Source organism: Tetrahymena thermophila (genome assembly GCF_000189635.1).
Source record: "Tetrahymena thermophila SB210 genomic scaffold scf_8254550, whole genome shotgun sequence".
Classification (NCBI taxonomy): Eukaryota; Ciliophora; class Oligohymenophorea; order Hymenostomatida; family Tetrahymenidae; genus Tetrahymena; species Tetrahymena thermophila.
Genome location: NW_002476321.1, coordinates 2,547 through 27,462, shown reverse-complemented (window position 1 = coordinate 27,462; position 24,916 = coordinate 2,547). Strand labels below are relative to the sequence as shown.

Here is a 24,916-nt window from a genome sequence, read left to right as displayed (position 1 = left end):
AAAATATTGTTTTTAATAAACTTCATTAACTTTTATTTATCATTTAACTTTTATTATATTATGAATATTTATCTTTAATGATTTTAAGTTTAACTTATATAAACTATGTAATTTAAAACAAAAAAATATGTCTTAAAACAACACATTTTTAAAATAAATATTTGTTTTTGTTTGTTCTAGAAATCCCCATTTTTATTTTCCATTAATCTTATTGTTTAGTTTTAAGTTGGATTACAAAATAAATAAATAAATAAATAAATAAATAAATAAAAATGAACTAGTTTTATTTTAAATATTTAGATTCGTTTTAAATATTTAAAAAAAGATTAAAAAAATATTAATATATTTGAAATATTATAAATTTCATATTAAAATATCCTTAAAATTAAATAAATTAATTTAGAAATTAATGGAAAGAAAAAATATTATAAAAATATTTAAAAAATTCAAAATTAATAATACCTAAAAATCTTTGATATAAAATAAGAGCATTTTTTACATGTGTAGAAAAAAATTAAATTATTCTTAAATAATTTATTATTTGATTTTAACAAAGTATTTTTTAATAATTTATTATCTCTTTTGCAGTTACATGTCAAAAGAAGCAATTTTTATTGTTATATTTATATAATTAAAATAGAATAATATCATTTATATTTTTTTGATAAAAATCATTTGCATAGTTTAATGAAAAGAAAATAAAAAATATATCAAATGTAAATTGACCGCAGACTGATTAGAAAATTTTTGAAGTAATAAGGATATTTCTCGACCACAAGAATAAAAAGATGATTTACGAGTTAACATTAATTAGAAATCAGCTATTTATTAATCGAATACGAAGAAAAGTAACACTTATATCATCAATTTAATAATATTTGAAATATAATTAATACTCTACGAGCTTACATTATTAAAGATAAGAAAATCTCAATTCAAATTTTAAAAATATTTACAATAATAAATTCTATTTTTAAAAAATAGAGGTAAAACATAATTAATTAAAATAATTATATTGCATTAATAGATTTAATATATATTATAAACGCCTTTTATAAGCTCACGCAATTAGCTTTTCATTAAATAATCTTTTATATTTATTTGTTTGTATTAAATAGTTCACAAATTATATGTAACCTTTTATAAAAAGTGTGAGAATTTAATCCTTTATTTGAGTATTATTTTATTTTATTAGGATGGTAATTCATATTTTTTATCAATTAGTAAAAAGCTTAGTTATGACTCTAAATAGATTTATAGAAGTTATTATCTATAGTCAATTTATAATTTGGAGTTTTATTAAATAAATTTTAGTTACTATTTTATTTTATTACAACATCTTGAAAGTAAATTTATCTACTTTTTTGAGACAATATTTTTATTTCAATCGCTTTCTTCTTAAGGATTGACATGAAAGGTTAATGAAAAATCTTCTGATTACTTTGTATTACATTTATATTCATATCCATCATGATTATTTTCATTATTTTTATTATAGTGGCATTTCGTCGTATCTCTTTCTTCACTCACTAATTATGAGCTATCTAAGCTAGATTCATCGCTTTTATCTTTTCTACGCAAATGCTAAAAGGGATCTAGAGAAATGTAACCATAAACTAAAGCATTTAAACATCCATTTAGAGTAGCAAATGATAAATCTATATTATTGAGCCATTCAACATCTTCATTTTTAATTACTTCTGTTACACGTTCTATTATAATCCAAATCCAAGATAGGAACAAGACGATTGGATAGAGCATTAAATTTCTTATATCTCTTTTATCGCTTGTTTCAATTTTATTTTTATGGAAGAATGAATATATTCTAATGACAGAGAACATATCGAAAATCAAAACTATTACAAATGGTGTATAATATAAAAAAACTCTTAATAAAATTCCTAAATAATCTGTAGAACCATCTTCTTCTGATAGTGATAAAAAACACATAACATTTTCTATAGGTTATAACCTATTGTATCTATCCAAAGCTAGAGGTCTATTTATATATTTAAAATAGTTAATTACTTAAATATTTACCTTTAATTTTTGTAATTTAACAAAGAAAATTAATATTTCAAGACTGTTTATTATACAATACTTTGGATAGTTAATTTGTATGATTTATCTTAAAAATCATATCAAATAAGATAGTATTAAGTATTTAAATTTTAAAGGTTATGTTAATTTAATAATGAAATGGTTTTTACACAATAGAGAAAAAGAGTGGCAGGACTACAGTGTATTTCGAAAAGTATAAATGGGGATTCTTTGATTTTATTGGTTTGCGGTGAATAATAAAAGAATATAGGGACCAAGAAATAGTAACTGTGGTAAAGAATGATCCTAACATAGTAAAAAGTTTAATAGTAGCTTGTATCCTACATAGTGGCATATTAATTATCGCATCAGGGTCAGCAAGATTATAAAACACAGGAATAACAATATTAAGGCTCCAAATTAAATCAAAAATAAAGAGTGGAAGAACTAGCTTAAAGGCATATGTCCTGCTGCTTTTTTTGAAGGTATAAATTAAAATGAGACAAGCTGTAGAAATAATTGAAAGCATTCCAGATACAGCTAATCCTACTTGAGGAAGGATGCTCATTTCAAATAATGCTTAACTAAACTCAATTCAGTGTATTATTTTCTATTAAAAGATGAAATTTAGGCTATTGAAATTATTTTAATAGTAAAATTGGAATCACTATTTTTTTAGCTCAAAAGTAAGCTTTCAGATATTTGTTTATTTAGACTACTTTATTTTTTTTCTTAAAATTGTTGGAGAAAGACAAAACTTTATTTTTTTCAACTACTTTAACCTTATATTACCTTATTTATTGATTTTGTTGTCAATCAAATTAATGACTCAAAAATTATTAAAATTTTGATTTTTCCTAAAAATTTTAGAAATGCATAAATAACAAAATAGGTAAGGAACAGGCTAATCTCAAAGACTGATCTAAATACTTACTTAATAAAACAAGTGATATTTATTCATGTTTCTTCAATATTTATATTAAAAAACTTGTTATTTATTATTGCTATTCATCAATCTATTCTGTTTAACTTAATTTATAAATTTGCAACCAAACTTATATTTATTTTATGCTATTATTCTTGAGTAAATATTAAAATATTTTTTTTGCTTAGATAAAATATATGAGAATTTACTGTGCTATTTTTTAGTTTTAAAAAATATAAATTTAGAGAATATTCATTTTATTTATTATAAATGTTTATAAAGATGTTTGTTAAATAAATTGATTTTTAAGCAATTATACACAAAGTAGTATAAATTTAATGAGTATTACTATTTATTATAAAATCGAAAAATGATAGAATATTAATTTATTACAAAAATATTTTTTAAGTAGATTTAAATATAAAGTATAACTTCAAGAAGTGTATAAAATGTTTAAAATTTTCGGAAAAAATTTTTTTAGAGATTTAATAAGTATTTTATGGTTGAAATAAGATACTTAAGTTAATTCTCTGTTCATTAAGATATATTTAGTATTTTATATACATAAACTAAAAGCTTTATATACTTTTTGCTATAATAAGTTGAAATAAATTAATAAATATACAAGTTACATTCAAATTAATAATATAAATAATAAATTAAATACTTCTTGAATGAATTTCTGCAAACTTTTTAATTATTTAAAAGCAAAGTATTAAAAAAAATTATTTTTTTAAATATATATTTTATAATGTAAAAATTTTACAGAAAATGAATTCGAATTCAAAATATAAATATATGTAATGTAAGTCAATTTGTATTTTAAATCATTAGCAATCAACTAGAAAAATATATTTATTTTATTATATTTTATTATTTTATTTCAACAAATATGAATGTTAAAATCATTTTTTGCTAGAATCCTATTTATTGCTTAACATCAATACTTTTCAGATTGTTTAAAAAATAAGTAATTAATTCTTAAAATTAAATGCTAGTCCTTTTTAAATCACTCAATATTTGCTTTTCTTAGCATTAAAAAAAATAAAATTTTTAATATTTGCACAATACTATTTAATTTTTTTGTAGAATTAGTGTTTGTTTAGTCAGAAATTAATTAATTATCAATTTAACAAAAGCCAAAAGGAGAACTTAATATTTTTAATCTATAATTTAAAATAAATTATATTATTCTATAAATATAAGATAAATGGAATCTAAATTGAAATAAACATAAACTAATTGTACAGCTCTTTCGACTTACAAGCAGCAGTAAACAAATTTATTAAAAAATGCTACCTAAAAAAACGACAAAAGGATTTGTTAATGTCTACATGATAAATTATAAAAATATTTGCTATCTTGTAAATAATTTTTAAGAAAGTACTATAAAAAATTACCTGTATTTAATCCTTTCAGTAGGCTACTTTTATTTTGGGAAATCATATAGATTATAGCAATTCTAATATTAATTTATGCTTATCCTCTTGTGCCCTTCGTAAATGTTCGGGTAAATGACCTAATGATTTATTTATCATCGTATTTAGTTGTATTTGATTTGATAGTTAGAATCAATACAGGATACTTCTAAAGAGAAATGTTTGTCAAAAGCAGAATTATGATTATTAAAAAATATGTTTCCTCTGATTTTACATACGATTTTTTAGGAGTTATTGCAATAATATCTTTTACGTTCATTCCAGAAAGTTTTTAAAAGCTATCTCTACTTATAATTGTGAAGCTAATGTCTATATAAAAAAAGTTTATTTATATCGAAGACTCTCTATTTCATAATTTCACTCTTAGAAATGTCATCAAGCTTCTAAAGCTAGTCTTTACAATATTTGTCTTTTCTCATTTATTTGCTTGTGGTTGGATATTCACAGGAAGATAAAATGATTAACAAAGTTGGATCATTAAAAATAATCTTTAAAATTCAGAATGGTATATGATATTATATATTATTAATTTATTTAATCATGAATTCTTTTTATTTTATTTTAAAAGGAGCGATGTTTATGTGAGGGCAATTTATTTTGCCTTAGTAACCATGAATACAATAGGTTATGGTGATATAACCGCTATTAACAATGAGGAAATTATTTTTTGTTCTATAGTTATGATATTAGCTTGTGGTATGTTTGGATATTCTTTGAATCAAATAGGTAGAATATTTGAGATTCTATTTAGAGATTCTGACTGCTTAAGAGAAAACATAGCTATAATGAATACTTACATGAAGTAAAAGCAGATATCATAATCACTTTAATTCTAAATAAGATAATATCTCTAGTAAATTTATTTTTATTAAATTAATACTATAACAGTTCAATAAGTTATGATTGAACACTTTTTTCTAATTCTCTCTCTGTTGGAATAAATTTTTGGTTTAAAAGAATAACTTATATTTAAATTTGAATATTTTGTGTATCTTTAAATATTAGGTGCCTTTCAAAAACCTCTATATGTAGAGGAAAATTTATTGTTCCCAAGGTGCCTATTAACAAACAAATGACACTGTATTTATTTAAACAAACATCAACCTTATTTTCCTAATTATTTAGGGAGAAAAAAAGATTTTTTATTAAAATTTGTATGAAAAAAAATAAGTTAAATACTTTTCCTAATAAAACTATAAAAAATTAAAATGAATAAAAATTTATTTTAAATTGTAAGTAAATTATACTTTTTTATGCTAAAGATATTACTGGAACGAAAGCAAGGCTATTGAAAAAAGATAGTAAAATGACCTGATTAATGCACTTTCTAGATAACTATAGCAATAGTTACAAGTGGATGCAAATAAGTTAGTTCTGAAAGATGTGAATATTCTTTCTTAAAATTTTAGTTAGGATTTGCTAAAATAAACAGTGAATATAATCAAAGAACTCAATTCAACTCCTGATGAAATAATTTTTTCTGAAGGTGAATATAGTGATTAAAATGGACTTTACTTTATAGAATAAGGGAAATGTGAATTGTTTTTAAATAAAAGCAGCACAAACCAACCTATAAAAATACTTAATAAGGGTGAATACTTTGGTTCATATGGCTTTTTTACTGGTAGTTAGAGGTTGTGTGGGGTTAGAAGCATAGGATTTTGCACACTTCTATATATTACAAGAGATGATTTTTTATTCTTGTGTAAACAGCATTTTCTTGATTATGAAAAATTTTGCTTCATAAAAGATACCTTACAATTTGAAGGAAATTTTAATATTTTAAATGAAGCTTGCTATTAATGCAAATAAACGGATCACACATTTAAAGAGTGTCCTTCAACAAATTTTTACAAAAAGCAGGATTACATAAAATTTATGATAAAAGATTCAGCACATAAATAAATTAGCAGGACTCCTAAATAAAGAAATACTTTAAAATTTCGTAAAACATTATAAAATTTTAATTTAATTAATAATGAAATGAGTAGTTATTAACGAAACAAAAATAAAGAATTACAATAGTATATTGATGATAATTTCGTAAATGCTCTATAAGATTTATTTGATTCTGAGTGTTCTGATGAAGAAGATGAAGGTAGTTCATTTTAATCATCAATATATTAATATACTGAAAGCAGAAAAAATCGTGATAATCTTTCAATTTTTTCAAAAAGTGAAAAAGGAAATAAGGATGAAAAAAATTTATCTGAATCGACTCAGTAAAAAGAAATTTATGCTGAATTAGAACCTAAAACATCAACCTCTACAATTTCCTAAAATTAATAAACTGAATAAGAAAATAATAATTACATAAATCCTAAAAAAATAGTCAAGCAGCTCTCTACATCAAAGTATTTTAAAAGACTAGTTTAATAATAAATAGACAATCAAATAAAAATTATAACTTAAGATATTGATGAGCCAAGTTTTAAATTTACAGAGAGTTAAACAACAAATAGTATTGAAAACAAAATAAATTTACTTAATAAATCGTAAAAATTAAAAAATAAGCCTTCTAATCGAAACAAAATGGTTAGTAAAGTTAAAAAAATAATGAATGTAACTGCTTTATTCAAAAAAAAAGAAGAATGTTAAATTCAAGATAATTCCTAAAATTAATAGTTAGAATTTCAAAAACAGTAGAAAGCAAGTAATTAAATAACGCTGTATCTTTTAAAATAAAAAAATTTAAAAGAAGAAACCTCTTATACTGATTAGTATATTTAAAATGAATTTGAACACTTGTACAAATTTAAACTGTATTATCCAAAAAATAACTTTGACAATGTTATTTAAAATTATAACATTAAAAACATAGAAAAAAATTTGTAAAATGAGAAGAATAAACCTTAGAACGAAAATAAAAAAAAGTTTTTAAACAAAATGGAATTGCAAATATAATTTTAAAGAAATATAACTCGCTCTGGCTCGGTTATTAATCAAAGTAAAAACCCAGATGAAATTTTAGAACTCTTTAATTAATATAGAGAAATTTAAGTATAAAAAAGAAAGAGTTATTTTGCTTCACCAGAGATACAGCTTTCTCCTAATGTGCAACTCACCCAAAGCATTTACAATTCATACTAGCAAATCAACAAAGAAAATTTCTCAGATTTAAGTGCTCTTAGAATGAGCAATTATGAGATAACAAATAGAACTTAAGTTAAATCAATGAATAATGTCACAAATTTAAATTATGAATAACCTGATACTGATAAAATAGAAAAAGTATAGGAAAGTAAAGATGATAGTATAATTAAGCAAGATTCTAATGTTTAAATTTAGCATCTTAACAACTAGACGTTTAGTGCTTATCCTGTTAATATTTGTAGCTATAAAGATCACTCTAAATACTCTATGTTTTGAGAAATACTCAACTAATTGATGAAACATATTTTAGAAATTAAAGATCAACTTTAAAAAAAGATTTTTAGAAATTATTGTTATGCAAAGAATAAAAAGGATTGTTTTGAGTTTGAGTTACTTAATCAAATATTATATTTATTTAAAATATTTATGTATTTTATTTTATAGCAGTACATTAATGCTCATCAAAATAAAAAAATAATTAAAATTTCCTCATTTTATTAATCTAAGAATAAAAATCTCATCTTAATTACTAAACATAAATGGTTACAATAATATTTAAATTAGTTATTTTAAATTACTTTTCAAAGGAGTACTAATTAATCGAGGTTTCTAGACTATTTTTTTGATTTTGTAGATGAAACTTGTTTATTAATGTGAATGGGAGAAACATTTTTAATTTAAATTTGATATTTTTTATCATCAATTAGTTAGATTTAAGGTAAAGAAACTTTATTTTAAGCTTCCTTTTATTATTTTTATGGTTACTTTTTCAAGGAGCGTTACTATTGCTAATTTTTCTTAGATATGCAAATCTTTCTTTTATTAAAAAAAGACCATATCTAATATATGATATTATCATATATAAACTAAGTAAGATAAAGTATATTTAAAATAAATACAACTATTGATGCCACATTTCCAACAAAGATAAATCTGTCTACCTCATCTTGGGGAATTTCGATCTATCTCTTATGATCTAATTCGAATCTAATAAAATATATCATCAAGCACCATAAAGTTATAAGGATTGAATCTCCTATGATTTTTATGATATTATGGTACATTTTTTTAAAGGGCATAACTTTCAGACTAAAAATTAATGAGAATGAGTTTAAAGTTATTCCTAAAATGCTTATAATCATAGGAAAATTTACTAAAAAATAAATAGAAACAACTAATATAACTTTCTTAAGCATTCCTAATGCATGGTAATTTTTTCTAATGAAGACATAGTCATTTCTTTTTTAAGTTAACCTTTCATCATATTCTTTTGTAAATAATTTTATTAAATACTCGTCTTTTCCATTAAGTATTCTCACATAATTTATAAAAAATGTGATATATATAGCTAAATAAATCAAAGCTAAGTAGAAACTCCATCTGCTTAGCCAAATGCTTTAGTCTGTTTTGTTGAATTATATACTAACACAAAAAACTACCATAAGCAAGTTAATTTCATTTTCTTGAAGCATCCTATATATTAGGAACTACTCTGCTTTAAAGAGTTGTTATTTTTTAATTTATGCATTTTTATTTAAAGATTCGGGTATATATTCTGGTTTCAGCTCTTGCATAACTTTATTTGAATGAGGTTACTTCATTAGCTATATTATTGGTTTATTTTAAATAATTTAAACTTTTTCAGCAGTAACTTCTGGTTTGTAATAGAAATAATTATATTTTTCTTAAAAATAGAAAGTTTATACCATTTTTAATATCATGTATGTAAGAAATAAAAGAACATATTTTGCCAAAATAAAAATAGTATTCACTAATAGAGCATCACTAAATGCAAGTTAAATAAATACTTAATTTCCTGGCCCGATATAATCTTATTTGGAAATTTAATTCCCAAGCAGTGTAAAATTATAAACTTGTTCTTTTACTTAATAATCAGGTACTCTCTTAAAAATAAATGTTGAAAAAAGCTAAAGAAATGTATAAAAATTTTAAGGAAGCTTAGCATTAACTAACAAAAACATTGCAATAGGCTAGAGTGAATTTAATAAATAGAAAAGAAACTATATATTTCTTGCAAAATCTAATAAATTCTAATCTCCTCCTTCAATTTGATCAATGCTATCCCCCATTTTAATAACCGCTTGTTTATTTGTTTCATCCAAAATAAATAAATAAGGCCCAATTTCAAAAAATAAAGGTTATTTAGTATAAATAGGATTCAATATAGCTTTATTAGAATCATTTTTAAAAGGTTTATTTGTTTTAAATATTAAATATCCATAAATAGCTTAAAAGCTTTTATTAACTATCAATTAAATCTTCAAGATTGATTTCAGAGGGTCAAAGCTGTAAAAGGTATATGAATACAGCTCCACAGGAACCTCAGATAAAATGATATTTATATTATTAACAAAAATAGCATTATCTATTATTCCTTCAATTTATTATTCAAATTTTATTTCTATTAAGTAAAAAATTCTTTTAAGGGAAATTCCAAATTCTAAATTGAAGTAGCTATAACAAATTATTTACTAATTTTTATTTTTTGAAGGACTTTATCCTTATGGGCATTTACATTCATTGTTTGAAGTTAATATTAACCCAAAAGCACATTTTTTGCAATCAGTTTACGTACCTCCTCTACATTCTAAGCAACTTTCATCACATTATAAACATTGGTTTTGTTTTTAATCATAATAAGTATGAGATGGGCAAGACAAGCAATTTTCTTTTCTAGGATTTTCTTCATAGTAATTTTCTGGGCAATTACAAATTGGTGCATTTATTCTATTACCTCTACACAATTTACAATTTTCTTCAAAATAGGTACATCCTATACACTAAAAAGCACAGTCTATCTCTTAGCATGGTTGATTTACATCAATTTAAAATTTGAAATACTTTAAATCACATTAGCATTAAGTCTTAAGCAATCTATTTACTGAGCATACTAAACAGTTATCTGAACTATATTAACAAGAGGAGCATTTTGCTTGACATTCTTTTAATTACATTTTTAATTTAAAATAAAAATAAAAATTAGATTAGTTAAAATAAAATAAAAATAAACAAAAATGTTAAAAATGTTGATAAGTAAAATAATTAATAGAAGCAAAAGGATTAGAGTTATTTTATAAATATTGCTCAAATAATTATTCAAAATAATCAATAAATTTGATAATCAAATTAAATAATTTCTTGAATTTATCTTTATCTTTTAATAAAAAAAATTGTATGTTTTTGTTTAAAATAAATAAATTAAACAGGATTTTACATTAACATTAAAATTTTGAATCCAGATATTAATTAAGTTAAGGACACTAGCAAAGTGGTGGTGTGCCTTATATATTTCTACAAATTGTACAGTTTGTATTAGTATCTTAGCATTCAAGACACATTTAAGAGCAAACTTTTAAACGAAAAATTGTTATTTAAAAAATAAAAATATATTTTTATTACTTTAACACTTTCTTTGCTTAGTGTTCCAAAACATCCCTGACTAACATTTACAATTTCCATTAATTATAATCATATTAGGATCTATGCATTTATTACAGCTATTTATATTAGAGTAGTCTATATTTATGCAATTCTCAAAGTAGTTAAAGGAATCTTCACATTTAAAAGTTAAAGGATTATAGTAAAATTAAGTATTTGAATTAGATAAAGGCTAGAGTGTGCAAGATGTAGATGGGATTATTTGATTATCTTATAAGGCATAACCTAGCTTAGGAACTAAACATCCAAAGTTAGTTCTATTAACAAAAAGAAAACAATCATTATTATCAGAGTAATCCATATATAAATATCCTCCTGAAAATATTTTAATGTTATTTAAAAAGTATAAAACTTCTTCATTTTCAGATTTGCTTGATAAATTAGAATAAGCTGTTATTTTTGAAAAATCTAAGCCAGAAGGATAAGTTGAAGCAAATTATAACAATTTTTTCTAATAATTAATTATAACTAATATTTATGTATATGGGATATTGATTCTCCAATTTTCAGCTTAATTTTCATGTCTTATCACTATTATAAATTTACAAGTTTAAATAGCTATAAAAATTATTTTCAATGAAATTTACCTATAAAATTAGGTTCATTTATTCGTATTGTATTATACAATACTTAGCATGTAGGCACAACACATACTTCTAAATGAGCTTTATTTTCTGTGCTGGAATATAAAATTCTATAAGACAGAAGCATCTAATTTAAATTACTTTGATCATAAATTACTTAAAATAAAGGGATATTATGTTGGATTTAGTTTATGTATATCGAGCACATAAAGAAGAAAAAATGTAATTTTGTAATATCAAAAAAATATTAGCCTTGATTAGAGTTGGTAATTGAAATTCCTTTCACTTGATCACAAATAAAAGGAAGATTAGTAAATGATAATTTATTATCTGATCCAAAAAAAAATTCTTTTATATTTTGTTAATTTTTTGAGTTTTACTAGCTAAAATTGTAGCTATAAAATGTAACTATGCCTTCATTATTAAATTCAAACACGTCTTAGTCTTTTAGGCTCATAATATTTTAAACTTTAATTTAAAAATAATAATAACTTAATACAAAATAAACACTTTTGTAAATTAAATAAATTATTTTTATTAAATATTAATAACAATTTAAAAAATTATTACTAAATAAATCAGAAAATTTTTTCTGTATAAATTTAATATTTTTTCAAAACAAAATTTTTTGAAATAAATAAATAACTTTGAATGACAATTTACTTTAGATTATTAGAGTGTAAGGATATAAAAAAGAACACATAGAATAGTCTGAAGATATAAATTTGCTCATTCCAACTCCATACCAAAATTTAGGATTTTATAAATTATCTAGAATTTAATTTTAAAGATAGAGTCTATAGGTTTGGATAGGTTATAGAGAAGTTACAGTCTGAACTATCAAATAATTTAAATCTGTAACAAAACTTAGCCACATCGGTTAACCAATTACGCAAGGAATACTAATATATAGCTTATTTAGAAAGTAAATTTAAATATATCCAAAGCCTGTTGTAGGACCTTATTAAGCCATTAAAAAAAATACATCTCCATTGTAATTTGATGTCCTCAAAAATCCTAAAGTAAATGTTTTACCTGCACTTTTATCAGTTTTATAAATAATAAATCTAATTCCAAATATAAAAGAAGAAGACTATTTAGAAATTTAAAGAGCATCGTTTTAAACTAAATAACTGTCCCAATCTGGAGTTGCAAAAATGTCATTACAGCCAGTATCTAATTTTGGAGGTTTTAGCATAAAGTTATATTTATTAGGCAGATTAAATTAACTATTTCGTAAAATACATATTGATCCATCATCAAAGTAAGCAGATGGGCATACATTTGTTTCTAAATAAATAATTAAATTTAGAATTTTTCAAAGTTGAAAATATTTTACATTAATTCCTCACTGAGTCTTTAAATTACTTACAAGTATTTTCGTCTTGACAATCTAAGCAATAGCTAGGGCACTTAAAGCAATTTCCTTATTTATAATACTAGCCTGCGATGCATCTACAAGTATTATCATAAAATTTATATTAGTTATTATTGTTGCAAACTGCTTAATCATTTCTTATACAACTATTATTTAAATCTAAATCACTGAAACCATTTGGACAAGGATTATTGAATGCTATACAGTAAGAAGACTCACTATAAAGAAGCTTAAAGTTACTTTAACAAACAAGGCAATCACTTCCATTCAATTATGATTAAATCAAACAATTACCACATTAAAAGACTTTTGTCCCTTAATATATCTTAATCGACCTTGTATTTAAAATATTAAAAATTTTTATTCCATTTTATTACAATAAATTTTACCTGAATAAAATTTTTTGCTGAGAAGCTTAATAAATATTCTAAAATTAAAAGTATAAATTCCCATTTGATGGCAAAGATAATTACTAAACATCACTTAAATATTATTAGTTTATATACAGATATCTATAGATACTACCAAATTAAATATGAAAGAATAAGATAATCTTAATCCAAGTATTACTTTAAATAGTAAAAGCATTATTTCCTGATGGAAAGTTTTGGTTTTTTTCTAAATAATTAAACTGATTTGGATTATTGCTATCTCTCTAAAGCTGAACAGAATAGTAATCATTTAACAAGCCTTTATCTTCTATTTTAATATTTAAAAAATTATTGCTTGGTACTATCGATGCACTTTCTACCACCTTTAGATCAAAAGCAAGTATAATACCATCTTTAACAAACATATTTACTGGTCCTATTTCAAAACTTTCTCCAGAATGCAAGCTATTAAATTCTTCAGTTAGTTTATTTTTTTAGATTTTTATTTTCTAATTTTAATCAACTAAGTTTAGAAGATAATCTCCTGTATTAGGTTGTATAGAAAAATTTATATTAAAATTTATTTAGGCGTTAAGAGAGAGATCCTAAAAATTAAGGTTTCCTAAATTATCGCTAGAACTTAGTGCTTAATTAATGTATGCTGCAACCTTTTATAAATCATTCAAATTAAGATTAAATTTAACAATAAATTTTTAATAAAAGCAAATCTTACCTATTTTATTAAAGCGCAACCAAATGAATATCCTATTGTAGTGGTCTGGGCAACAAATACTTCAAAAGATGTATTATCAAAATAAATTATATTACTTGGTAAAAGTTTACTATAAATTAGCTTTTATTAACCATTTATATTATAATTAGACCAAACTATATAATAAATAAATATTTTTCCTGCTTAATCAGCTAAATTCAATCCTATGTCTAAATAAAACCATGATTGATTTAATGCTTATTAACTTGAATCTTATTAATTAGAAAATAATTAGGATGAAGAGAATATATTAACCTAGAACTTGCTTAACTGTTAATCATAAAGGAGCTAAAAAACGTTTAAACCAAGATTTTTAATTTCAATCAATACATACTTTTACTGATTCTATCCTAACAAATTAAACCAACCATTAATTCTAACCTTTTAAACAGTATTACGAAAAGACTTTAAGATATTGTTACCTGAAGGAAGTAAAGAATTTTGTTAAAATAATTAGCAATCATAAAAATTCAAGCTACTTTGCAGTAGTACTTAGTCACAACTATTGCTTTAGCAATAACTCACAAAACTAAGGGTTGATATAATTAAATATTTAATAAAGACCTTCATTATGGTTAATTTATTTATTATATATGAAGTATTTAAAAGCTGAATATGATGATTCTTTAGTCTGGTTGATAATAAGAACAAAAATTTTTTATTTTTAGTAGTTGATAGTGTATTTATTGGGTTTTTAAATGTTTTTCTTTTTATTGTTAATTTTTAAAGTAAAAAAGCTTTACTTCTAATTTACAAATATTACTCAAATTTAATTAAATTATATTGATTACAAATTAAAAAAAAAATAGGTGGATGCAAGATAATTGTTATAATCAAATTAATCACTTAAAATAGAAATTAAAAGCAAACAAATACACCATTCATTTTTAACAATAAATCTTTTTGATTTAGTGGTTTTTATTGTAATCTAGCAAAAAATTAAAGTAAATAGATGATAATTGCTCATTTGTAAAATAAAAAGTTCTTCTGCTCTAATTATTTATATTAGTACAATTAAAAAGGATGATCTTAATAAAGTGATATTTGAATACTTGTAAATTCTACCACAAAAAATTTAAATATCAAATGAATTGATGTTTTCTGTAGTAACATTAATGAAAGAACTATTTATATTACATTAATATAAGCTGATTATAATAAAGATTTAATTATCATATCATATGCTAACAAAGGATCAAATAATTTAAAATTAATTAACTTTTAAGTTAATTTTATTAATAACGCTTATAAAATTGAATTTAAAATTGGAAGTAAGTAATACAAATTTGATTTTCTATTCAAAATAAATTAATTTATGATTCCTTATTTTTAAAAATTAAAAAAATCTTTATCTTTTTTAATTAATTAAGATTATTGATGACATTATGATAAATTTCACTCCAATTATCATTCATTTTTTGAAGCAATAGAATCTAATTTTTTAATTTCAAATTACATTTTTAAAATCCTTCAAAGATAATGTATTCATTCATACTTAAGATATAAAAAGATACTAATTTATTTAAAAGAATATTAGAACAAAAACAATAAGCAACTGTAATTTGTGTCCTTTAATTTATTCAACTCTCAAATTAATTAATATTAAATGCATTTATTTTTACATTTTTACAAGGTATAATTGACTCTTTTATCAAAATTATTGCTTAAAATAATTTTGAAAATAGATTTTTTTTAAGAATTTGTTTAGCTCTTTTTATATTTGTAACAGTGATTACAGAATATTTCTAATTTCAATGATAATATCAGAAAATATTCAAATACCTTTAATATTCTAATTTAACATTCAATTTTTTAATAGAATATTTTAAAATATATTTTGTGAAATCACTAACTTATTAATTTATTTTAATTTTTAATACATACTTTAATTCTTAAAAACTTATATCTTAAAGTTTTTATATTATTTAATTAGATTATCATCCTTAAATGCGAAATAATTAACTCATTTTATTATAATTTGTAAGTCTTTAAATTTTATTTATAATTTTTAAAGGAATATAACAAGTATTTAATAATTTATAAAATATTATTAATTGAAATATAAAATAAATACATGATAAATTTATTATATTTTTAGTTTTTAACATAAAATGTAATCCATCCTTTTTCAAAAAAGTTTATTTCTATCCATGAATTTTTAGAAATTTCAATAATCATTTTTTAAGGATATTACTTATTTTTTATGTTCTCCTTTTATTTGATTTTATTTATTAATTAGTTTTTTTTTATAGATTTGATAAATTGGAAGAAAAAAAGTTTCAAATAAGAAATTTATGAAAAATAAGAAATTGAAAATTAATAGTAATATAATGGCATAGAATCCTATATTTAAAAATTGTTCAACCTCTTATTAATTTAAAATGGTATTATTCTAGTTTTTAATTTTAAAATTGTTAAAAATTATCATAAGTACCCATATTATTGTTAATATGATATCTCCTACTGCTTTAATAATTGATTAAATTAAGTATTAGTATGGTCTTAGATTTATTGTTAATATTGCAGTAATTACATTAAAAATAATTCCAGTGCTACAGACGACATAAGGATAGTTTACCATTGAGTAAATTACAATCATAAGTATTATTTTTTTTAGATGATAAATAAAATGATAGTTTCTAATGAAGTAATTTTTGTTATATTTAGCTGTACTTATCCTTTCATAAAAGTGTTAGAAAAGTTCACCATAATTTTCAAAGTAACTTTGCTTATTGTAACACACAAAAAAGTAAATTGTATAACTTAAAAAGACTCCAAAAGTAAATAATCCTGAATAAAGTCCCCAGCGACTAAGCCATGATAACTGATCTATTTAAATAATTTAAATACAAATGCTTAAAACTATCATTAATAAATTGATTTCATTTTCTTTACTTATCCTCACAACTATTAATGTTTCGAGCTTCTTTAATTTGTTAGATTTATTAACAATTATGCCTTTTTTTTTCTTAAATTCAATTTTTTTTTTTAATATTTAAATAATGATGAGTGTAACTATCAGAAAAAGATATTTAAAGAATACTATTTAGCAATTAAATAAAAAGCTATTTCGAAATCCTAACCTATCAAAACAAATACTTCCAGAGCTTTTTAGAACATCATTAACATTGATTCCATCGAATTGTAAGTTTTGAGAAAGCTAGTTATCTTAATATTAAGGCATTTCTTTAAAGACAAAAGTTCCAAACAAAGATAAAAAAGCATAAAAGTTTACTGGAATGTTAATGTTGATTAATAGAAAGAGTGAGGTTGGTTAAATTGAATTTAAAAGGTAAAATAAGAATTAAAAAGATCCCAAAAATTAAACTATTGAAGTTGATTATGGTGTTATTTAATTTATAGCATTTATCATTTGTTTATCTCTATCTTCTAATACCATAAAATATGGTCCAATATTAAATTTAAAAGGATTTATTTAATAAAATGAGTCAACTATTTTTTTTTCATTAAAATTTCTAAAAACACTGCTTTATTTTAATACAAAAAAGGCTTCTGTTGCTTAGAAACTTTACAGAATATTGACTTCTATAATAAGCACACTATTACTTTATACTTAATATTGATTTATGTCATAATAGGACTCATTAGGAATTTAACTTATCTATAACTAAAACAAATTATTTATACCATATTTTTGTAAGATTTATTGCAAGTTATCAATTGGATATTAAAATTTAAGCTTAATTTAAAATTTCTAATAAGAATTAGTAATACTAAAATCTAACTTCATAAAGAAATAACAAGGATAATCAGGGTCAAATTCTAAAGCTGCCAAACTTCCATAGGGACATATACATTATCCGTCGTTTTTTAATTCTAGTCCTTGTTAACAGCTTAAGCAATTATTATTTAAAGGTCCATCACATGTATGACAGTTTGAAAAGCAATTCATACATTATTTTTTTTAATTATCATAATATTATCTTAAAGGACATTATAGACAGTTTTCTTAATTAATATTTGGGTCTTCATAAAAACCTTCTTAACAAATACAATTCGGTGGTTTTATTCTATTCCCTCTACAAGTTCCACAATTTTAAGGGAAATATAAACATGTTTGGCATTTAAAATCGCATTTCAATGGTCTACAGCTATTTGAAATATTTTCGGTTTATGTGTTTTCAAAATATGCTTAGTTACATCTGCAATCTGGTGTGTATATTCTATCTTAGCTACATAATGTGCAATTGCTACTACTTTCAATGCATTCACTGCATTATGGATCACAAACTTTTGAAAATTATTAAAATAAATATTTTTTATTATAATTCCTCGTTTTTAAAAACAACCCTTTTATTTTATTGTTAATAATAATTTTAATTTAAATTTTTGTTTGCCAAAAAATAAACGAGGAATCGATTATTTTGCATTTATAAATTTTACATTCACAAGTGTAATCTTGTTTCATATATTAATTGGTATACCAACACTAGCAATCTGGAGCTAATAGAGTTTAATTTTTACATATTATACAATTTTAAGCAGTACCAGAACAAGTTAAGCACTGAGGAGAACATTCTTTTTAATATAAAATTATATTTTGAATGAAAATTCTCTATTTATTATTTTGAAAAAGTGATATTGAAATTTTATTTGTATGCTATATATTTATTCTGGATAGAAACTTTGATGTTAAAATTTCTTACGTAGACACTTCATAAGTGAGAGATTTAGGTAAGTTCCATCTTAGCATTAACAATTATTACTAGCACTCAAACCATCACTTGAACATAAAATACATTACTTAATGTTAGTATAATCCATTTCCAAGCAATAAGGTATCACATTATGTGAATCTTAGCATCTCATTATAAATGGATTGTTATAGAGTACAGTTTAATAAAGTTTTCTATCATAATTACATTGATTTTATAAAATAGCCTTGCCATCTTTTATAGTATATCCTTATTTTGGAATTGCACATTCCATATTAACTTTAGTGATATACAAAAAACAAGGATCGCTGAGGTCATAATCAAGATAAAAAAATCCTCCAGAATAAATATTAAGATTATTAAAATAAAATACATCTGAAATAGGTCCAGTTTATACTAAACCTATTTGTATTATTGAGTTTAAATTTGTAAATTTTGAAATTACCGACTATGGAAAATTTAATTCTTCATATTTGTAATTAGCTATAATAGAAAACCTAGTATTTTAACTTTCTGCATTAAATTATATAACTATTTTTTAAAATTAAAATTGATTATGATATCTTTTTTTAATTTAATTTTAATCTTACATATTTAATTGATATAATTAATTCTTATAGATACATATGTAGCAGTTTAACAAATGAAGTTTAAACAGATTTTCAACTTAGCTCTGTTTAATTAAGAATTTATTTAATAGATGTTAAAGGCAATAACTTGAGTATTAGCTTAATCGAGAATTTAAAAAAAGGTATAACTGTTAGAATACATATTGCTAATTAATGGAAAAATCATAAACTCAATAGCGAATGGAGTGGTTAGATTTATTTATATTTAAGAATATGAATTACTTCTAGTAAGAATTCCTTTAAATTGGTTAAATCCAGTGTTTAAGACATAAAATTAAATTTTTTTTGTAGAATCTAATATATTTTAGATTATTAACTATGTTTAAAAAAGGTTAGAATTGTAGTCACTAAAATTAAAGTCTAGTATGTTTATCATTTAAGGAAAACTTAGATTCTGAAGAGTTTGAGGAAATAAATTCATAGTGTAATCTCCTTTTATTATTTATTTATTAAATATTTAAAATGAAATTAATTAAATCTATTAATTAATACTATATTACCATATAAAATGAAAATATTTTATTGTAGATTTCCACAGAGAGGATACGTTGTTGTTTAATAGAAAGAAATCACACCTCCAACAAACAAATCAGGATCTACTAACTAACTTAAGCCTTGTGATTTAACTTAATAAAATGATACTGGAGCACTTTACTGTTTTATTATTAAATTAAAATTGGAAAGATCTGTGAAAAGTCCAATCCAAGTATCTAAATTATAACTTATATAGGTTTATAATATTATTGAGTTTCTATAATGAAGTTCTAATTTAATATTACTACTATTTTGTAAAATTCCTAGTAAAGTAAATACATGTTTATTTTCATCTTACATAAATAAAATTGTATATGACTCACCAACACTGCTTGTTGGAGATGTTATTTTAAAGCCTAAACTTATAAAAAAAGAATTCGAAACTGTTCCAATTTTGAATGCATCACTTTTAATTAAATATTATTTCATGACTAGTGAATTTAGATTTGAGCAATTAATAATTTTATTAGGGAAATCTATTTTTAAGTTAATACGATTAGGAATTTTCATAAAGCTTGAGATACAAGATATTCCATCATCAAAGGCGTCTTATAATTAACATTTTCCTAGTTGAAATTTCATTTTAATAAATATATAATTAATTTTAAACTTAATCATACCTGTAACACTATCTCTCTAAGGAGGATTAATAATGTATTATGTACAAACATTTTATTATTCACATAGAATGCAATATTCAGGACATTCAGAGCATATGTTTTAATTTTAAAAAGTTCCAAGAGCGCATGTACACTACCCATCTGGCCTAAATCTCATCATTTAAACTGATTAATAGGCATTACAGGGAGTATTGTCAGTAAAATCACATACCTTCTATTATTATTTTATTTAATAATAGGATGGACAGGAGGCTTAATTAGTACATGTATTACTAGAAATTGAATTGATTGTTAGAGCTGTTGATTAACACAGAAGACAATTTTTCTAATTTATTATATCTGTTTAAGCCTAACAATCAAGACAGGGAGCAAAAAAAGATCCTTAAAACACTCTTACTGTTCTTTTTGAGTAATATAAATTAATTAATAAAATTTCAATGAAGATCTTTGCATAAAAAAAAATAAACTATTATTTTAATAAATTCTTTGCTTTTTAAAATAGAAAATAATAAAATATTCATTCATATTACTTTATGAAAAGTAATCTATAACAAGGCCCTGACACAGTCTACTGTTTATTTTAAATAGTAAAAAAGATTTATCCCACTTAACTTAAAGGATTAGGAACAGTACCAAATATTGGAATATTATTTAAAAATATTTATTTATATAAATATCTAAAACTAATGTTCAATATAATTGTTAATCTGTGCCAAGTATTTAAAGGAATATTAATACCAGCGTTGTTAATATTTCCTTTATAAGATTCTCTTAGAAGAAATTAACTTGAGTCATAGCTATCTGATAGAATTTCATAAAATGGAGTCTTACTAGAATTAATTTAAGACTCTAGCAAAAAAATAGTTGAAATTTAATTTAATTAGCCTCCACTAACTTTGAAATCTATTGAAATCATTATACCTTTTCTAGTATCAAATTCAAATTAACCAATAAACCAGGTTTCACTACATTACAAATTTAGAGTAAAATCTGAAAATGTTGATTATTTATTATACTTTGTATATCCAAAATAATTTATAGCTTAATTAAATTAATAAGGAGACCAAGATGAAGCAAATCCATAATTTACATAAAAAACTTGCTCAGCCAAAATTGATTATTCTTAACTTGTAATACCTTGACCTAAACTGTGAGATGTCTAGCCTATAATGAAGATTAGCTTAATTTTAAATATTGATTTATTATTCTTTGATTTAAAATACTATTTACTTATCTAACTAATGAACAAGCTGCTGAATAGGGGTAAATCGCTTATTAGCCAATAAAGATTTAAAAATTTTAATTGTCAAAATTTGATATGGGTGAAACTCCATTAAATACATTATATGGAGTAGTAGTTAAAATTAATCCAGATATTTCAGTATTTTTGTTGACAAACAAATAGTGAGTGTAGTAATTTGTTGAAGAATATTAGATGTCCATTGCTATTCTCAAAAAGAACCATGTATTTTACAAACTAGATAAATTTGATGCTGAGATATTTAAATCATTGCTAGGATTATAAGTGCCAAACAGAGTTGTTTTGATTTTTAGCTAAATAGGATTTATAGTAATAGTTATAATATGTTGATTATAATCATTTATTGCTGAGAAAAGCAAATAATCTTAGTCCATATTTCCCTAAAAATTATACCATCCTATCAAAGTAAACTATGATACCTAATTTGTTGTGCTTTATAAAACGTGTATTCCTTCAAATTTCTAGTTTTATTACCCAATTTGGCATCCAAAAAATGTTTACTTAGATATTAATATATAATTATTGCACAAATCTGAGCAAAGAAAGGCACCAAGTTACTGCATTATAAAAATGATACTAATTTTGTTTAGAAATTTTTTCATTCCAATCTTTAAATTTTAAGAATTTGATCAATTTTGTTTCTTTTATTTATTATTTTTAGTGTAAATTAAAGTTTGCGATTGTTTTATTATTCCAATTTTTCGCAATTAAATTTATTGTAAGTTAACCAGCTAATATCTAGCATTTAATTTTTAATCAAAAATTGATAAAAGAATTAAGTAAAAATGCTTATTTTTCTATACATCACTAATATACTTCCTGTAATACTTAATAACTAATCTCAAAAAGAAAAAAAAGCAATTTTGGCTAATAATTTATCTAAATATTAATAATTTATATTTAGATAAAAAATTCAAATTCCAAGCAACTCTACATCTATCAATAATGAGCCACAATTTATTTTATTTTAAATACAAATTAATTATATTTCAAATAATTTCTAAATGTTAATATTAATATAAAGGGTTCTCTTTATAAATTGTTTATTTGAAAAATATTTATTCTTTATTTCAATAAAGTGAATCAAATTTTTTAATTTAATCCTAAAAATGATATTACCAAAATCAAATTTTTATAAGAAAGCATTCAATATTCTTTTTATCAAATTTAAAATTAAATAATTAAGTTTTTAGTAAAATACAATTCACGAAGAAAATATACTTAACATTAGAGTAGATATTAATACAATAAAAAATAATAAATTTTAACGTTAAATTTACTTTAAATGTTGAATTTGAATACCAAATAATTTATTTCATTTTATAAATGAAAAATAAGAATTTTCAAAGAAGATAGATATTAAAATTGAGTTAAAAGCTTCAAAATTATCCATATATTTTGTTAAATCTAAACTTTATTAAAAAATGTTAAATGTAAAATAATATGATATATTTCACTTAAACAAAATAGTATGCAAATTATATCCATAAAATGAATCAATAATTAATTAGTTGAAAACTTCGTGGATTAATTCATTCTAATCCAATCAATTTAAAAATTTTTAAATAAAATTTGAATTAAACCTTTAAAAAAATTTGAAATAATTATTTGAGAAATTGCATTATTTCATTAAATAAATTAGTTATATCTCTTTAATTAAAAGTACAAATATATTCAAAAATTGTTGAATTGAAACACAATATAAATTACACAAATTTTAAAAATTGGTTTTTTAATGATTTATTAATTATTTAATCTTTGGAGAGTTTTTTTTAATAGACTAATTCATAAATTATTAAGTTTACTCAATCATTACTTTAATCATTACTTTGGAAATAATTTAATTTGTTTTCTAGGCTATTCATTTGTTTTGTTTTATTTATTTTAAAATTTTTTTTGAATGTATTGGTAAATAACAACAAATACATTTTCAAATAAGAAGTTTATTAAAAATAAAAAATTAAAGATCAGCAATGATATTATGGCAAAGAAACCTATGTCTAAAAATTTTTTTACTTCTTGCTAGCTTAAAAGAGTGTTTTTTGAGTTGCTAAATTTGAAGCTATTAAAAAATATCATAAATACCCAAACAATTGATAAAATGATATCTCCGATAGCTTTAACTATTGATTGAAATAAATATTAATAAGGCCTAAGCTTAATTGTCAATATAGCTGTGATCAAGTTAAAAACTATACCAGAACCACATACGAAATAAGGATAATTTACCATCGAGTATATTATAATCACTAACAATATTTTTTTTACATGGTAGATAAAATGATAGTTTCTTGTTAACTAACTTTTACTATGTTTATCCGTATATAGCCTTTCATAAAAATGCTGGAAAATTTCACTATAATTTTCAAAGTATTTTGAGTTATTGTATTATTTAATAAAATAAATAGAATAACTTAAAAATACTCCAAAAGTAAATATTCCTACATAATATCCCCATCGACTTAGCCATGAATACTGATCCACTTAACTTATTTGGATACAAAAACTTAAAACTATCATAAATAAATTTATTTCATTTTCTTTGCTTATTCTGACTATTAAAAATGTTTCAAATTTTCTTAGCTTGTTAGATTCATTAACATTGATACCTCCTTTTTTTTAATATTCAGTTTTCTTTTTAAATATTTATATCACTAGTATTATAATAGTTAGAAAAAGATATTTAAAGAATATTATTTAGCAATTAAATAAAAAACTATTTCTAAATCCTAATCTGTCAAAGATAATACTTCCTGAGCTCTTGAGCTAATCATCAACGTTTATTTCATAAAATGTTATGTTTTAAGAAAGCTAATTATTTTATTGTTAAGGCATTTCTTTAAAGACAAATGCTCCAAATAAAGATAAAAAAGCATAAAAGTTTGATGGAATGTTAATGTTAATTAATAGAAAGAGGGATGTAGGCTAAATAGAATTTAAAAGGTAAAATAAGAACTAAAAAGATCCCAAAAACTAAACTAATTAAGTAGACTCTGGTGTTAATTAGTTTAGTGTATTTATTATTTGTTTATCTCTATCTTCTAATACCAATAAATATGGTCCAATATTAAATTTAAAAGGATTTACTAAATAAATTGAATCAACTATTTTTTTTTAATTAAAATTACGAAAAAC

At 21.9% G+C, this 24,916-nt stretch overlaps 5 protein-coding genes across 5 annotated transcripts in view; 1 reads left to right on the top strand and 4 right to left on the bottom strand. All coding sequences in view use genetic code 6, as the record gives it.

Annotated features, from left to right (window-relative positions):
• Positions 1–1,383: 1,383 nt before the first annotated feature.
• Positions 1,384–2,608, bottom strand: TTHERM_00922880 (slime mold cyclic AMP receptor; the record flags this gene model as incomplete). The annotated part of the gene is made up of 2 exons (XM_001021168.3): positions 1,384–1,999; positions 2,211–2,608. 2 exons carry the CDS (start codon positions 2,606–2,608, stop codon positions 1,384–1,386), a joined length of 1,014 nt encoding a protein of 337 aa, XP_001021168.2.
• Positions 2,609–4,709: 2,101 nt separating this feature from the next.
• On the top strand, positions 4,710–7,773 carry TTHERM_000922849 (cation channel family protein; the record flags this gene model as incomplete). Its single annotated transcript, XM_012798899.1, has 3 exons — positions 4,710–4,909; positions 4,973–5,257; positions 5,667–7,773. The coding sequence occupies 3 exons, from the start codon at positions 4,710–4,712 to the stop codon at positions 7,771–7,773; spliced, it is 2,592 nt and encodes an 863-aa protein (XP_012654353.1).
• A 110-nt stretch (positions 7,774–7,883) lies between these two features.
• TTHERM_00922840 (bowman-birk serine protease inhibitor family protein, putative) lies at positions 7,884–14,786 on the bottom strand. Its single transcript, XM_001021164.2, has 8 exons — positions 14,023–14,786; positions 13,308–13,957; positions 12,880–13,253; positions 12,204–12,830; positions 11,544–12,008; positions 10,918–11,487; positions 10,733–10,867; positions 7,884–10,459 (listed from the first exon to the last, which is right to left on the bottom strand). Exons 1-8 carry the CDS (start codon positions 14,629–14,631, stop codon positions 8,079–8,081), a joined length of 5,811 nt encoding a protein of 1,936 aa, XP_001021164.2. The 5' UTR covers positions 14,632–14,786; the 3' UTR covers positions 7,884–8,078.
• Positions 14,787–16,228: 1,442 nt separating this feature from the next.
• TTHERM_00922830 (bowman-birk serine protease inhibitor family protein) lies at positions 16,229–22,383 on the bottom strand (the record flags this gene model as incomplete). Its single annotated transcript, XM_001021163.2, has 8 exons — positions 16,229–18,312; positions 18,466–18,600; positions 18,729–19,268; positions 19,328–19,798; positions 19,867–20,466; positions 20,521–20,921; positions 21,051–21,700; positions 21,751–22,383. 8 exons carry the CDS (start codon positions 22,381–22,383, stop codon positions 16,229–16,231), a joined length of 5,514 nt encoding a protein of 1,837 aa, XP_001021163.2.
• Positions 22,384–24,881: 2,498 nt separating this feature from the next.
• TTHERM_00921830 (bowman-birk serine protease inhibitor family protein) overlaps positions 24,882–24,916 on the bottom strand; it is a gene marked incomplete at both ends in the record, with an annotated part of 1,389 nt that continues 1,354 nt past the window's right edge. Inside the window, one exon of the mRNA XM_001021162.4 lies at positions 24,882–24,916. This exon is cut by the window's right edge and continues 708 nt beyond it. Within this exon, the coding sequence (XP_001021162.4) occupies positions 24,882–24,916 (35 nt within the window).